Source organism: Cryptomeria japonica, chromosome 5 (assembly GCF_030272615.1).
Source record: "Cryptomeria japonica chromosome 5, Sugi_1.0, whole genome shotgun sequence".
NCBI classification, from domain to species: domain Eukaryota; kingdom Viridiplantae; phylum Streptophyta; class Pinopsida; order Cupressales; family Cupressaceae; genus Cryptomeria; species Cryptomeria japonica.
This window is the reverse complement of record NC_081409.1, coordinates 804,889,223-804,907,415: the sequence shown is the minus strand read 5'-3', so window position 1 is coordinate 804,907,415 and position 18,193 is coordinate 804,889,223. Positions and strand designations below refer to the sequence as shown.

The following is an 18,193-nucleotide window of genomic DNA, read 5'->3' as shown; positions in this document are numbered from 1 at the left end:
AAATAATATAAACAGAGGAATAATTAGTCTTTTTCTTAATGATGGGGATAGATCCTCGATGGGGATTTGGAGTCTTGTTACATTTCTTAGTGTATCCTATAAGATTCTAGAAAAGGTGTTGGCAATGAGACTCATTGAAATTTTTCTATATTTTGATATTAATACTCAAACTAGTTTTACTAAGGGTGTATGGATTTTGAAAAATCCGATTACTAGTTTGGAAGCGCTATAGAATGGGAAAAAAGTCTAGATCAAGATGTTGATATGCTCGTACTTGATTTTGAAATTTCTTATGATAGAGTTGAATGGTCATTTATTATAATGACTTTGCAATATTTTGGTTTCCCTCAAAAAATTATTAAATGGTTAAAGTACTATTTAAGGATGTGGTTTAGATTGACATAAATAGTTCACTCTGATACATTCACGATACATTTAGCTTTAGAAATCAATTAATTAGGGGTGCCCTTTAGATCCTACATTTTTATAATTGCCTCTAGTGTCATATTCTACCTACTAAGAGACATGATCAATGTAGTTGAGGTTAATGGAATTTCTATCCTAGTAAGGATATCATCTTAAACATTCAATATGCATATGACATTACAATTTTAATGATGATGAGGGGAAAAAATCAAAAACTTGATGAGAAAGTTGTGTTTCTTTAATAATCCTCTAGAGTGAAGATTTCAAAGAGTAAATCAATCCACCTTAGTTGGAGAGATTCACCTGTTTAATAGCTTAACAAATTTGATCTACAATGGGGTGGTCCTAATAAATAGGAAAGATACCCTGGAACCCTTTTCTTGTTACTCCTCTTAAAGAAATGTGAGATGGGATTAAAGTAAAAATTAAGAATAAAATTCTAAAATAGAATAACCAGTATCTCTAGCCCTAACCCAAACCTTAACCTTAATCTTAATGCTAACTCTAACCCTAGTCCTAACCCTAACCCTAATCATAATGCTAGCCCTAACCCTGCCCTAACCCTAATCATAATGCTAGCCCCAACCCTGCCCTAACCCTAATTTATTTAATGTCTTGCATGTTGTGTCATGAATACTACTAGCATATACTCTAAATAATATATACTAAATACGTTGAGAGATGTCCTTCTCAAGGCACTTTTTTAACAATTTCTCACATAACAATGCAAATTAAAACCATTATAACCAACATTAATTTTGTTTTGAATGATATTTAAAAATAGTAAATTCTCTTAAGAATGGCTAAATTTGTTATTAACATAAAAAAAATGTTTATTTATTAATTTTAAAATTTAATGGTTGGAACATAGTCAAAACTACTTCCTTAATATTCATCATCTATAATATTTAATTTATCTATGGTTGTTACCATCCTTTGTTCCTTGTATGTTTTTTCTCAACTAAGATATGTGTTTTTCATAGTGCTATTTGAATCAAGAAACCATTTTAGAGTCCAATTGTACACAACCCAAACAAATGACAAAAGAGGTGCCTAAAAAAGGTAGGGTTGGCTAAATTTGATAATAGGTAGTTGTCATATGAACTCTTTTTATCCCAAATTTTGTAGCTAACTTCTAACAATGTCTAACAAAAGAGGGCATGTATCCTAAAGACATGAGTAAATAATTTTCTACATTCAAAAATAGCCAATCTCTTCTCATGGTGCAATTTTTTGTCATGTTAGAAAACATGTCAACTACATTACAACCAAAAAAATGTTTGGCTCATGTGAAGACTTCTAATTTGGCAACTATATGTATGATGGATGAAAGTTAAACATAACTAAAGATTTATTTTTTGCAAGGGATGTGATAGTGGTAATGACCATGATGAAAAGAGTTGCTCAAAGGGTGAGAATGAGCAAGTGATAAATTCAAAAGATTTATTAATGAACAACATTTTGTGGATTTCCTTCATTTATCACATAATTATTAGTAAAATATATAGCATTCAATGTGTCATCTATAAGAAAACTAAATTTTTATTTGGATTTGGTGTAAAATTCAATAAATTTTGAACTACAAATTATAAAATGACATATAAAATATTTTTTAGTGATTTTTATCTTTTTTATAAAAGATAAAGGAAAAGGTTTTTAAGGGTCTCACAACCTTAAATAAAGTATCAAAGATAGAATAGTAAATGTATAGTTAGAACAAACATTAGACTTGGCCTTTAAACAAACATGGGTCAAATAAAAATAAAGAACTAACCATTAAAACCTCAATGGGAGATTAGCCAATCAACAAAAAGAGAAACCAAGATGCTTTATACCTATTGAACATATCAAACAATAGGGATTTCACCTTCCGAAGGTCCCAATATTATTGAAGATTTTGAATTTTGAGAGTCAAGGATTCCTCCATAATCTCCTCATTGTTGCCATATTGCTTCTTCTATTCTTTGATCCTCTTGATTGGACCATCTAACTTATTTATGCCCACCCTCTTTCTTATGAGCTATCATAATCCTCCTTTGTGCTTATAGAATTTAAATGTCTTCTTACTTACTTTCTCCTAGTAATTAATGGTTGTCTTATTTTTTATTTGGTTAACTTCTTCAATAGACTTGTCTCTATTGCCTTATTTGTGACTTTTACAAGTTATCACATGTATTTACCCATTGATTCAATGTGGTGAATGGGATTCCTTTGCAAGGATTCTTCTCTTTTCATTAAAGATTGTAGGAAAGTTCCGTTGACTAAATTGATGGGCTAGGCTATTCTACTCATACAGTGCATCCATGTCAAAAGTAGAACTTGTTGAAGCTTGAAAAGGCTTGTATATTTTTTAAATGGATAAAAAGGCTTCCCTATGAATTGCTAACCACTTTTATGATTGAAAAATATAATTAATTATTAATCTAACTAATATTTATTTTATATTTTCTTTTAAATGCAAAATATAGACATGAATTTCGCTTCAAAAAATTGAACTCTTGATAACACTAAGATGTATGGTTGTCTTATGGAAACACAACAAAATCCTTCTCGATTATTCAACTTCAGCCATATAAAGTTCACGTCCTTAATATCATCAAACCATGGAAAGCATTGTTTTGACATTGTTATTGCTAGTTTCCATTCTTTAAAACCTTGTTATTCAATAGTTGCAATCACTAATTGATCAATATTTTCTAGTATAAAAAAATTGAATACTTGTTATAATATAAAAGCATGATCAATCGTTAATCACTTTTGTCATTATAAAAAATAATCAAGGGTAGTGATTGGAGAACATATATGTGCACCTTAAATTTCAAGGATGATCATTTTTTATATGAGCAAGATACCTTTTAAATTCATTGTAGTTAATTTTTTGTTTTTAAGATCATAAGTTGGTTGCAACCAAGGCTAGATCCATTTCAAAGTGTGAAGGAGAAACCATAGAAATACACTCGGGAACAACCTACAATCGTGTAGGAGTATGACAATATAACCATGGGGAAACAATTGCCAATAATCAAACAACTACATATCTTCATCATTGGGAAACAAAATATCTCAAGAGGACATTGTTAAAAATCAAACTATCATGAATCCTATAAATGTAGTAAATTTGATAATTAGTTTTAATTGCTCTTTTACTTATAATGATAAAAAAAAATTGTTTTATATTGTGCCATCCCCATGTTTACTAACAATATTATTATTTTGATTTTTTTAATGGTTTGAGGTAGTTGACAACAAGTAAAATAGAAAAATAATTAATAATTGTGGTCATTAATCCTTTTCACCTTTTATGTAACAAGAGATGTATTAATATTATTCATTATTTTTCAGGACTGGGATATTTAAATTATTTTAGAATCAAATTATTTTTAGACTTAATACACTCCTAAGTAATTTGTAAATCTAAAAGTTTTTATAAATGAATAGTGAAGCTTAATTGAAAGACTATAATTTTATATAATGTTGATTATTGTACACAAAGATCAACAAAGATATTTGTGAATTTAAAGTCATTCTTGTTGAAAAGACACAAGAAAATATATTTAAATATATTAGATATAAATTCAAGTAAAGTATTTAGTACCACTTTAAGCAATTCTGAACCTAAGAAATTAAAAACATTTTAAAGTACTCATAATAATAACATATCAATAATAAAGTACAAAAAATAATCTAAATAAATGCAAGGAAATTATGATACTTAAAAGAAAATATAAAGCCTTCCGTGCAGGGCCAAACTGTGCATTCTGCGGTGCATGGCAGGTCTAATGAATTCCACATAACTTCGACTTAAACGCCGTTCCATAAGTACAGGAAGGGAAGTAAAACCTTTAATGATTGTGTCTTCCCAAATGACCAACGTGGCAATTTACAGCTAGGCTAAACTTGGTTGAAAGCACCATTCACACTGTCCAGACTGGTTGACTGGTTGTCTCTATTCTGTCTCTAAAACAGATTTTTTGTACAGCGTGTTAGGGACAGGTTAATCAACCGTTATCTCCTGCGACAAGCTCAAAAATCTTCATTGTGTAACTAAACTAGTCTTGAAATATTTTGACACAGATCATTTGCAATAATCTCACAAAATCTACAGAATCCCAAAACAGAAAGGTGGATGCATCCCTGCAAGATGGTTTCAATTTGTTATACAGATATCCCAATTCAATTGTCCCGGATCTACAGCAAGCTTTTGATACTTCCTCAAATCCTTAATACCCACATTTGTAAAATACATAAGAAGTGCAAAACTGTAAAACCCGCATACAAAAGATGAAAAAAATGGAGTTCTGCTTCCTGAGTAACTATGTAGGTATCACTGTACACAATTACAAGGCCTGGAAGCTTTTATCTCAGGTTTTCAATGGTGGTTTGAAGTTTTGCATTATATTGGAGTGAATGGGCTATACGAACCGATGATATCATTGCAATCAATCCATCCGGATAAATAATATTGTTTATATTGTTTTATCATGTTCAATTATGACGGAAATTGTTCCCTCTGCATTTACCATTTCAATTCAAAATTTGAAACACATTCTATTGAGATAATGGAAGATCGATATGAATCTTGAGATAATAGAAGGTTGTATCTCTCCAAAAGTTCATTAAGCAGGGCATGTGATAATACAATGTTTCTCAATCTTCTTCTCATGGATAAACAATAACATCACTCTATCAATCAAGAGAAATATGGTGGTTTGATTAAACTCGTGATTAATGGGAATAGATCTCCATATATGCAATGAATGGTGTTGGAGATGGTTGGGTTGAATAATGATTGATCAGTTCATGTTGTGGTCATAAGATTGTGGAGGAATGATCAAGTAATCATTATTATTATTTTGTTGGATAACTTAATAAATTAGATTTTTAACAAAAGGGAAATAAGGTAGTCATCTCATAAGAAAAGTTAGGGTAGTCATTTCATACATATTTAAAATCAAAAGAGATTTCAACCATCATTAACAACAATTTTGTAGGGGTCTTTTTTTTATTCATAGATTGTCACTTGATAATTATTGTCTATATGAAAAATGGTGCATTTTGATGGGCTCTTCTATTTATATACTCCAAACAAGTTAGAAGTAGAACTCCTTGTTCAAGCTTGAAAAAGCTTGTATATTTTTAAAATGGATAAATAGGTTGCCCTCTTAATTACTAACCACTTTTTACATTTCGAAAAATATAACAACTAATAGCTAAAATATATGCAGTGTAGTGTTCTTAAAAAAACTCAAGCCCTTGAGATGTAGCGAGGAACATAGTTTTCTTATGGACAAACGACAAATCCCTTCTTAATTATTTGACTTCAGCCATAAAAAGTTCAAACACACCCTTAATATCGTGAAACCATGAAAAGCATTGTTCTCATATTGCAATTATTAGGTTCGACTCTTTACAAGCTCATTATTTAAGAGTTACAATCACTGATTGATCAAGATTTTTACAAAAAAAAATGAATATTTTATATCAATATATAAACATAACCAATCATTAGTCACATTTATCCTCATAAGAAATGATTGGGTATCACTTGGACAACATACATGTCTACCTTAAATTTTAAGAATCGTCATTTTTTATATGATTCTCATAATTTATAAATTCATTGTAGTTAAATTTCTCTTATTAAGATCATAATTTGGTTGTATCCAAACCAAATTCATTTTAGAGGGTGAAGGAGAAACCATAGGAATAGACTTGGGAACGACCTATAATTGTGTAGCGATATGACAATATGATCATGGAGAACATTTATTGGCAATGCTCAAGCAAACCATAGATCTCCAACCTACATTGTCTTTACTAAAACAAAATGTCTTTAATGGGTTGGGTGGATAAAAATCAAATTGTCATGAATCTTACAAATATAGTACATTTGGTAATTAGTTTCCATAACCATTTGTACATTTGGTAATTAGTGTCCATAACTTTTTTTCTTATAATGATAAAAAAATTTTTTGTTTTGCAGTGTACCATGTTATTATATTAATATTTCTAATGGTTTGAACTTGTATTTTTTTATTTAATATAATTGATATACGATCTTCAATTTAAAAAAATGGTTTGAACTAGTTGATTGCAAGTAAGAAAGAAAAATAGTTAATAACCATGGGCATTAGTCCTTCCTTCCACCCTCTAGATAACAAGAGATATATTTAACATTAAATTATCATCTGCAACCAAAGCATTTAAAATATTGTAATATCAAGCTTAAAGTACACCCACTCTAGTGTGGTTTACAAGGCTAAAAGTTCTTTAAAAACAATTAAAAGCTTTACATAATGTTGATTATTGTGCATTGGGACTGATAAAGATATTTATGTAATTGAGATCATTCTTGTTGAAATGTATAAATGCTTAAAGAAGACATTTATATGTTCAATAATATGGATTGTGGAAATCTGATAGCTCTAACATTTAAATGTGTTAGGTGTAAATTCATTTGACAAAGTTTAGAGTACGCTTCTTATCTTGAAATACATGTATCATGTGTTATACGATATATTAATTGAGAAATTTGAATCACCACACTTGGTTTAATGATAAGTCCATATTGTAGACATCTAAATGATTCTGAATCTAAATCCTCTCTAAAAAAGGGAAAAAAAATGAACCACCTAATCACCACCAACATTTCAACTTTTTCAATATATAACTTAAAAAGCAGTATGATAAATAACAAACATCCCTACCAAACCACCTAATCACCACCAACGTTTCAACTTTTTCAATATATAACTTAAAAAGCAGTATGATAAATAACAAACATCCCTACCAAACCACCTAATCACCACCAACATTTCAACTTTTTCCATATATAATTTAAAAAGCAGTATGATAAATAACAAACATCACTACCAACCAGATTAAAATAGTAGCGACCATCCCACCCCAATAATTCTCCATAATATTTTACACTTAAAAAATTCTAAAAGAACATTCATAATTATTGATAATAACAACATATCAAATCAACAATGAAATACAATAAATGAAATATAATACATCAAGAAAATATAAAATAGTCTTAATCAGTTTAGACAGAAACTTGATATTGATTTATCAGTTATGACACTTAAAGATAATATAAAATAGTTTAAAACTATTTTGAAAGAGAAGTTTAATAGGCTTATGGGCTCGCTATAGGTATATCCCTGAGTGACGGACTAATAAATTCCCCATGACTTCGACTTAAATGGCCTTTCCATCAGCTTCTACAGGTACGTGAAGGGAAATAAAAACTTCTGTCTTCCCAAATGACCAACGTGTCAATTTACAGCTCAACTTAGTTGGAAGCGCTATTTACATCTGTTCAGACTAGTACCTTCTGTGGCGAGGACAAAAATTCCCATTCTGTAATTAAAGTGGTAGCCTTCGAATACTTTGGAGCATATTGTTTGCAACAATCTCATAAAATCTTTCAGTTGGATGAACAGAGTCCCAAAACACAAAGGTGGATGCATCACTGCAAGATGGGATCAATTCATTGCACAGGTATCCCAATTCAATTGTCCCTGATCCACAGCACGCTCTTTCTGCTTCCTCGAATCCTTCATACCCACATGAAAAATTCATAAGAAAAATATAAAACTGTAATACCCACATAGAAAAGAGCAATAAAAAAAGTTTTGAGTTCTTTTATACCATATTTGGAAGGATTGTATATAGCTTCATAAGTAAGTTGATAGGAATCACTGAACAAAATTAGAAGCCCTGGAAGCTTATGTCTCAGGTTTTCAATGGTGGTTTGGAGTTTCGCATTATATTGGAGTCCAATATCATTGTAATCCTCCATGCATTGGCCAGGCTCAAATAAATTCATGGATCTTAACATAGGCAAGCAGCCCATGGGTGATAGGCTAGCCACAGATATCCTTCTAGCCCCAAGTCTGTAAAGCTCCTGATCCATCAATGGCATTATAAGAAAACAAGCTTTAATAGCATTCAATTCATTTTAAGCTCAAAACAACCATGAAACTGATAGTCCCATTTTCATACCTCAAAGAAGTTGCCTGCTATGCCAACTATGAAGTCCACATACTCTGAAGGACTAAATCGTAACCTACGGTTGGGAAATTGTAGGTAATTCTCTATAAAATCATTGGTCCCTACACTTACAAGATATAGGGCTTTGTTTATAACGATTGATGCTATCTTTTCCCCAAACATTTGTTTCAAACGGAATTGGTACTCCTTGAAATACTCTATTTCTTTCCACAGGGGTATAACATTCTGCAAAAAAATGCAAATATCATTAATTAGCATACTATTCCCTGTCTTTCATGGTAGAAAGTATCAGATAAACCTTTTCTTGAATGCATATTCAATGAATTTTTACTACCAAAATAGATGCAGTCATGTTGTCATATCCAGTTCCAGCAGATGCAAAGCTCACACCAGTCACCAAGTCATGAGGACTGAGATGAGGATCCAAGTATGGAGGTATTGTCTTCTTGAGGCCAAGTCCCTCAGCTGCAAAGAAACCCCATTTCAGTAACATAAAACTGGCAGAAACAAAATGCAGAAGTACACCACTTTGTCACAAAAATCACATATTTTTTCCATCAAGTTAAAACCCAGTTCGAAGCCCACAAATGGGATAACTCAATACTATTTACCCCTCATTGCATATCTCAATTCTGCAGAGAAACCCATTTCAGTACTACCCAACTGGCCTAAACTAAACAAGTACATATTACTTCTGCAAATGGGTTACCCATTTCCATAAAACAAAACAATGGCCTGAATCTAACGCTATTGAGATCACTGCATGTTTGCATGTCTTAGTTCTGCAAATAAAAGCCAGTTCAGTAGCACATAAACAGAGAAGAAAAAAAAATATTAAGTACACTCCTTAAAAAAATGCATATACTAGTTCTTACTCTGATTCATCTCTCATAGAATCTGATTCATCTCTCATTTATTCTATGATGGATCACAGAAAGTGATTAGAAAGGTTGAATGAAGAAATACACAATCAAACTCAAAAATATTAATCACAATTTCAAGAACTCTGAATTACAGAAAATGATCCGAATCGTTGATACAAAAAATAACATAATCAAACCAAAAAGTATTAAAAGTAGTTCAGCTCAATTAAATGTACATAACCTAAACAAAATATTAAGTATATGTATGCTCATACCAATAAAATCTATACCCAGTCTTCCATTGCAAAAGCGCCCTGTAGCTTGATGATCAGCCAAGTCCCTCCCATATGGAGGAAAATCACTCTTGAGAGCTGTCTGAATATAGTTGTTATTGCCTGGGTCACAGGTGGAGTCCCCAAAGACTAGAAGAGCTGGTACCAGTGGTTTGATTGCAGCAACTGACTGAATATTAAGTATCAAAAACCCTATTAAAATCAAAGTTGGCCATCTAGCAGATACTAGGGCCATGGATTCTCACAACTAAATCTTTCCCTTGTAAAAAGAGAATCTTAAAACTGATGGCAGCCTGACCACATAGACTTTAGGAGCCCTAGAGTTATATAAGCCGACAGATAATAAATCAGAGTCTTGGGAGTAGATATATTTAATGCCTATACCTGTATTTGAATAATTGAAGCAATAATTTGCTCTTATGAACAAATCTTCTAAATTTAATCGTATTTATCCTTTTGATTGCATTCTCTTTTGAGGATTATTTCTTTCCTTGTTAGTTATTGTTGTGATTTCCTTTACCTAAGCCTTACATTTGCAAATAATATGCAGGCACTCACCTCAATGTGGATCATAGAAGGTTCATGTGAAATGCAATGTCCAACTATAAAATCTCTCACATTTATTTCCTTTACTATTCTTTCCAAAGCTCTGATCATTTTTCCTTTACTTCTAAAGCTCTGCTTTCTTGTTTTTCCTTTGGAATTTCAAAAAGGGGACCTCTGATCCCTACTTTTCTGTGTCCTTTTCATGTCATTATTAGGACTTAGGGTTTGTGGGGCTCCCATGCAATCAGCATTTACAAATTGCTGATGATCTGTGATGAACCTCACTAAGATTGATGTGCAAGATTTATGGTAGTCGGTGGGCATGTTTTGAAAGTAAACCTAACATATGTAAATAGATTACTAATACCTCCATTAGAGATGAATGCCTGTTATAGGGACCTCTAAAGAGGTAATGATTCTCTGAAAAGAGGGAATACTGCCCCGCAAACCCTAGGCATATGAGATCAAAGAAAAGAAACCGCTCACTTTTTAGGTTTATAAATATAGTTAGAATTACCAACACAATTTAAGATGTATTAAGGTATGCCAAGCAATATGAAGATCTGTAGTTGTAGATCCTATTTAAGAGACCTATTTTTAGGTATGAAACTTATTATTTTAGTTTGTAGGAAGAGATTTTTTATTTTCAGAATTTAGTAATTTAACATATCAATTATTCAAGCTTATTTTCTTATAATGGGAAGTTATGGAGGTCTGCATTACTACGATAAGCTTATTGAATATGTTACTTTTATAGATTAGGGATATAATTACATTTCAAATGATTTAGTTTTAAAAGTAAAAATTAATAGTGTATATTGTTGAGAGAAAGGAGTTCAAAGATAGAACATCAAACCTTATCAAAGATGAAGTTTCAAAATTAATGATATTTTCTACTAGAATTAAATCATTTCATTTGAAGATTAAAAGTTGAACACTCATTTGATATGTCTTATTCAATTTTTAGAAGGATGTTCTTCATATAAGTGTGTTAGGATAGGTGACATTAACTTTGCATTCCTAAGTCATTTTCGTGTGTCTCTATGTTCTTTGGAAAGTGTTCTAGGGGACGTGAGAGATAAAATATTTCATATATTTTTCCTTTGGAAAATTGTAATTTCATCCCACTGAGGTGGGCACTTGTCGGTGACAATTATAGAGCATTATGGGGGAATCTTCCATCCAGGCATCTATCTTTTCAATAGGGGGTACCTATAATTCCATGCTTGTTTGTTAACAAAAGTCATTTGCATGCTACCTAGAATTGGGTGCCCAGGTTTGCCTGTTCTAGAAGTGACCCTTCAAAGTCGTTGGAGTGTAGAGCACTTGGGATTGACTAATTGTGACTAGTTGTGGGTTAGGTGCCCATGTGAAAGGCCATATGAACATTAATTTACTTTTAATATGTTTATGGATTGTCCACTAAGGGAGGAGTGGGTCTTTCATGTGGTTTTAGCTTGTTGTTTTAAGATTCCACAGTAGTTTTGCCTCCCACAAATCTTTACAATTGGATTCTTGGGATAGTAGTATCATATTCATTTGTAGGTATCCAAGTGTTGCAAATTGTTTAGAGAATAGCAATGAAGAGTATTGTTATGTACATCTTGTTGAAGCTTGATAATATTATTGTCTCCTTTCTCATGTGGATTTTTTTCTTAAAAGGGTTTCTCCACATAAATCTGTGTTATCTTTGGTATTATTGTGTTTATTATTTTATGTTGAATATGCAATCACATTATCTATTTGGGTAATCTTTGTTTTCATAATTGCAAAAACTTTGTTTAAGTTAATATTGCAATCTGTTCACCATGTTCTTAACATTTGGTATCAAAGCTAACGGTTATGTTACTGTTGAAGGATTTTTTGTTATAGTGAGAACTTTTGCATTGTGTATTTTTTGTAGATTTGTGAAAAATATTGTATACGATACCCACTATATCTCGTCAAGATATTGAAAAGTTCAATGGTACTAGCCACAAGATGTGGAAATTAAATATGGATCTCATTGAAGAGAGACATCAATGGTTGTCAATTTCACAAGAAACAAAGCCATCTATAATAATGGTTGAAGATTGGAAGAATTTGGACACGAAGACATGGGGAATCATTTGGTTATGTCTTGCAAATTCCATCAACTTGAACGTCTCCACAAAAGACATTGCATACAAGTTGTAGAAGATGATAGGTGAAATCTACCAAACCAAAAGCTTTTCTAACAATTTATATCTCAAAAAATGTTTATATTCTTTAAAAGGATGGTGATTCCATTGCAAAACATTTGAATTCTTTTAATTTGATTATAAGTCAACTTACATAAGTAGATGTTAAGTTAGAAGATGAAAATAAATGTTTTTTTTTTTTTCTCTTTTCCAAATCTTGAAAACAATCTAATTGTTGCCATAAGTAGTGATAAGGCAAAGTCAAAGATGGATAACATAGTCGTTATACTTTTTCGAGAAGAAATGAGCAAAAAGACTGTGAATAGTAGCTCCCAAGATGCCTTGCATGTGAGGTAGGTTCAAAGAGAGAGAGCCTAAAGGGGATGAAAAGAATGATAAGTCAAAAAGATGTTTTTAGACCCTAGGATAAGAGCAAAGTGAAGATTGAAACTATGGAAGAAGAGGACATGTGAAGGAATGCAAGAACAAGAAAAAGAGTGCAAATTCATCTATGAAAAATTTCTCTGATGGTGGTGATTTCGATTGATGATTTATTTATTTCAGATAACACTATTATTAGTGTTATTTGTATTATTGATTCAGATGGCTCCTACTATATGACTCCTCAGAAGGAGTGATTTTCTACACACTCAAAAAATGATAGGGGAGATGTTTTCCCTAGTGATAATAGTATGAAGAAGATTGTCAATAATGGAAAGGTAAAGTTGTGTTTTAGTGATGGAAGGGTTAAAACATTTGATATTGTTTTTCATATTCCAAGATTTTTGAGAAATTTACTTATACTATTTAAGTTGAATGATTCTAGAATGCATGTGATATTCGACAATTATAGTTGCGGGTTGGTAAGAGGGAGTTTAGTGATTGCTAAAGAATCTTGGATAGGGACTTTGTTTAGGCTTAATGCATCTACTTTTTGTAACATTGTCAATGTAACTAGTAATAAAAAATACATGTATGTTGTGACATAAAAGATTGGATCACATAAGTGAGAAAGGTCTTAGAACCATTTTGAATAAAAAATTGGGTGATGGTATTTTTGATTATTTTGCTGCTGAAAAATGATTTCTACAAACATTTTGTGATTGGTAAATAGAATAGGTCGCCATTTCCTAGTGGAACTAATTAGGCTAAGAGGTTATTAGAGATCATTCATTTAAATATGTTTGGGATAGTGAATGTTCTATTTTGATAAGTCTTGTTATTATGCTACTTGCATTGATGATGTTTCAAGATACACCTAGATTTATCAAGTATGCATGCAAAATTTGAATTCTTCACTTAGGTGAATATTGTTACAGGGAATGTTGAGATATTTTCATTGATGTCACAAAATATGATTGATCTCCATACATGCAAACTTAGATTACAGTGATCAAAGGATTTGGTCAATATTAGATGGTAATTAGCGCTTATGAGCATATTATCATATACAACAACCATACACAAAGTATTGTGTGATATTCTTAGAACCAACGAAGAACTAATCACAAACTAAGCAAGCAACAAGATTAGTAAAAGGTGTGACTGATTAATAGAAATTTTAGGTGTGACTGATTAATAGAAATTTTATGAATGGGAGTTAGTAATTATCATTATGGAAAGATATGAATGTTAATAAAATATATTAAAAGAGTTTATAAAGGTGCAACAATTCACAAAGGGAAAGTTTAACGTGCAACATTATAAAGATTATTGTTTACAATAAACAATAGAAAAAGCAAGTAAAATAAAGAGATGTGATTAATGACAAATGGAGAGGTATGAATTGAAAGAAAGCAATGTTTTGTTAATTATAAATAATAATATAATGCAACGATACTATAAACTGAAAAGAGGTTGATTAATGATCATATATAGGTTCTCTTGAAAGGTGTGATCATGTTTAAGAGAAAAAGATTTGATTTAAAAGTTAATTTTAAGAAGAGACGGAATCATTTATGGTTGTTTAAAAGTCACAACCTTTTTATGAAAGGGCATATGAAAGATATAAAAGGGAGATGTAATTCATTGTAAGAAGTATGTGTTGTGTATGTGTTTTTTAAGATAATCAATATATATATACATCTCATTTTAAGAAGGTGGTTAGTGAGAATAACATGTCAAATTTTAGGAGGAATATATGAGAAAGTGATAGCAAGAGTTAAAGGGACATAGTGATCATCTTAGAGTAGATTTATGATCAAGTTTTGATAGATTTGTGGAAGCAAATTATAGCAAAATTTTGTATTGAGGTTGGTGTTTCATTTTGGTGAAGTTGGTGTTTCATATTTAGGGATTGGAGCCTCTAGTAGGTTGGTGCCTACAAATTTAGAAGTGAGAATTGGTGGTTACAAACTAAGTTTGGGGTTGGTGCCTCTAGTAGGTTGGTGCCTACAAACATTGTAAGAGAAGATATACATATACAAGCATTTATTGTCATGGTTTTTTCCATTAGGGTTTCCACATAAATTTTGTGTTCTTAGATTTCTTATTTTCTAAATCTTACATATGTGTTCATTAAGTTTTAAAAATCATTACTATTATATCTAATCAAGATTTAAAAGGATAAAAATTTATTAATATATTGATTCACTCAACACCCCCTCCCCCCTCGCCCCCGCTCCACTTAGTATATTTGTGTGTTCTTCAAGGAATTTTATGTTTTATAAGCATGCAAGTATTGTTTGTCAAAAGACTACTCCATATACTTCCTAAAAACATAAGCTAAATAATGAACTAAACCTTGATAAAAAGAGAAAGGAGCATGTTGAGTTGTGCTAAGATCAATATTTGGGAAAATTTGGTGAGTATTGAATGTTATTTGATTAATAGATCTCCTTATTTAGGTCTTGTTGATTAAACTTCTTATGAAGTGTTGATAGATAGAAAGCCTTCTATTCCGCACATAAGGGTCTTTGGTTGTGAAGCTTTTGTTCATGTTCCTTAAGAGCAACAATCTAAACTACATTAAAAAGTGTATAAATGTATCTTCATTATTTACAATGAGAATGTAAAATGTTATAAAGTTTTGGAATCCTCTAGCTCATAAAATGATCTTTTCTCTAGAGATGTGATTTTCAAGGAGTTTAGAAATTATTCAGGTGAAGAACAACCAAATGAGAAAGATAAGACAAAAATCTAGTACATTTTGAAACAAAGATAGAGAAGTCAGTAAGATGAACATGTGGAAGAACAATCAAATGTATTAAAGGATGGAGAAGAAGAATAGGGTTTAGAAAGTTCAAATGTTGTGCATGATGAGCACATAGAGGAACAACAACAACAACAACAACAACAAGTGGAGTCCATTACTCTTGCCTTGAGTAGGTACATAAGATAATGGAATCTTGTTGACAAGTATAGCTCACAAATTTTGTTTTACGTATTTTCTTTGTTGAGTACTGACAATGAGCCTAGATATTTTAGGGAGGCTTTATCTTTGAAAGAAAGTCAGTCTTGGGCATTGACCATGCGGGAGCAAATGATAACCTTGGATAGTCATTACACCTCAGATCTTGTAATTTTTCCCAAAGAAAGAAAACCCATTAATTGCAAGTAGGTATTTAAAAATAAATTTGGTGCTAACAATCAATTATAATGGTACAAAGTTACACTAGTGGCTAAGGCCTACTCCTAAATAGAGGGAGATGATTTTAGTGAAATTTTATTTCATGTTGTGTTATCCTCGTTTTTTAGTGTTAGCAAAAATGAGGGTACCCCACAAAATTTTACTCATTTATGGTTTTTCCTGCTCTATGGTTCACTTTTTGAGATGTTTTGTGTAGTTGAAAACGTGTTTTTTATTGTTTTACCCCTTTTTCGCTTTTTGTGAAGTCTAGGTGTGATTCGGGTCTGTAAACCCGATTTACACTAAGTTTCACAATTTAGGAGTAATTTGGGTCTGTAGACCCAATTTACACCTCTTTTGGCTAATTTCACCTTTTAGGCTCAATTCGGGTCTATAGACCTGAATTACACTTCATAGGTGCAATTCAGGTTTATAAACCCGAATTGCACAAGTATTTAATACACTTTGATTTATTTGTGGGATTTTTAAAGAGTTGGTTTAGGAATCTTTTATCTTCATTTGAAGACGTATTTATCTTCTTAATCTTCATTTTAATATCTCTAAGATCGAATTTGTGGCTGGAAGGAGAAGGATTCTTAACTTCCATTTCCGGGTCTGAATTTCTTCCCTTTGATTTAGGGTTTTTATAACACTTTTCGTTTTACTCTTTTCATGAATATATATGTTTATTAAATCGTTTTCATAGCTTTTCACCCGATCAGGTCTTTGATCCGAGTCAGGTTTTTGTTTTGATTCATCGATTTATATCAATATAGTGTCGTGACGAGGTTATAGGCCTACCACGCACCATTGATTGGTTTGTGGCAAGTCTGCGACCTCGCCACTGCACCAAGTTTTACCTACATATTGTATTTTTTACTGTGGAGTTGTGGAGGGTCGATGACCTGTCACACACTATAGTGTGGTGTGTGGCGGGTCGTGGACCTGCCACATTGTTTTTATATCTTAGTCTTTATTGTGGTGTTGGCAAGGCCTTATGCCCTCCATACACCACGGCATGGTGTATGATGAGTCGGAGACCTCGACCAACACCCTGTTGTGCCCTAGTTTACTTTCAATACTCTTGTGGTGTTTGGCGCGGTCATAGGCCCGCCATACACCATGAAGTGGTGTATGTCAGGTCTATGACCCCGCTCAACACCACTTCAAAATGTTTTAAGTGCAGTGTGTTATATGATATTTATGTCATGTTTTAAGTGTATGACGAGTCTATAGACCTGACCAACACTTTGGTGCTTTTTTTAATATGTGTATTTCAGATCTATGGGTCTGAGTTACACTTTGTTTTTGGGGATTTTTTCCAGTTTAAATAAATTTTAATTACTTTCATTTTTCTACACTTTTATAAATGAAATTTTTCAAATATTTTTATTTGAAATTCATTTATTTGCACACACGTAAATGGTAATTTTTCATTCCATTTACTTTGGAAATATTAAGTTATTTAAAAATAGGTTTTTGGAAAACCTAATTATCTCAAATTTACTATTGCCAAAGTTTGTTCAAATCATATGAACAAAAATGAATTGATCAAGTGTATTATGTTGATACTAATGAATTTCTCTTTCTCTCGGTATTGTTATCATAATAATGACAGATGTATCTCCAAACAAAAGAGGGATGAAATTCAAGAAGCAAGACCTGCTCCGGTTTTTCCTTCTTCTTTAGTTACTTTTAATATTGATCATATTAGAGACAAGGAGATAGGTCATGTTGACCTAGAAGAATTTCTCAAAAGAATCAAGAAACCACCTTCATATCGGGATATGGAAGCAGTTTTCAATAGTGGTATACACTTAGTTGCAACTATTCCCAAGTCAGCACTAGATCTTGAGTTTTTGATGGTAGTGGCGAATTATTTTGATCCTGAAAGCAGAAGCGTGAAAGATGAATCTAGAAAGAAGTTAATCAGGCTTGATGAATAGTTCTTTGATTCAATGTTCAAATGTCTAGAAATATAGAAAAACGTTCAGATATCACTATGCATATAGTTGTCGCCTACTTTGATAGGAATTCTGACAAGTGTAGGCGTAATATGAATAACAATTGGCTTAAAACTCCAACGCCAACTATTGCAAGATGGTCAGAAACTCTTCACAGGTGTGACTTCATTGAAGAAGTCAATGATTTGATAACTCTTTTAAGTAGAGTTAAAGGACTTCCTACTTATAATACTTTCTATAAGTGGATGTATCAATACATTCATGTGATCAGACAGAATAAAGAGAAGATATTTTGGGGAAAGCAAATCAGTGATGCACCATTTGTGAACAACTCACCAAGGTTCCCATTACT

General features: G+C 31.8%; 1 protein-coding gene across 1 annotated transcript; it reads right to left on the bottom strand.

Moving 5' to 3' along the window:
• Positions 1-7,463: 7,463 nt before the first annotated feature.
• LOC131042074 (GDSL esterase/lipase At4g26790) lies at positions 7,464-10,540 on the bottom strand. The gene is made up of 6 exons (XM_059221758.1): positions 10,163-10,540; positions 9,587-9,921; positions 8,783-8,913; positions 8,440-8,673; positions 8,086-8,341; positions 7,464-7,991 (listed from the first exon to the last, which is right to left on the bottom strand). Exons 2-6 carry the CDS (start codon positions 9,837-9,839, stop codon positions 7,801-7,803), a joined length of 1,065 nt encoding a protein of 354 aa, XP_059077741.1. The 5' UTR covers positions 9,840-9,921; positions 10,163-10,540; the 3' UTR covers positions 7,464-7,800.
• Between the last annotated feature and the right edge of the window lie 7,653 nt (positions 10,541-18,193).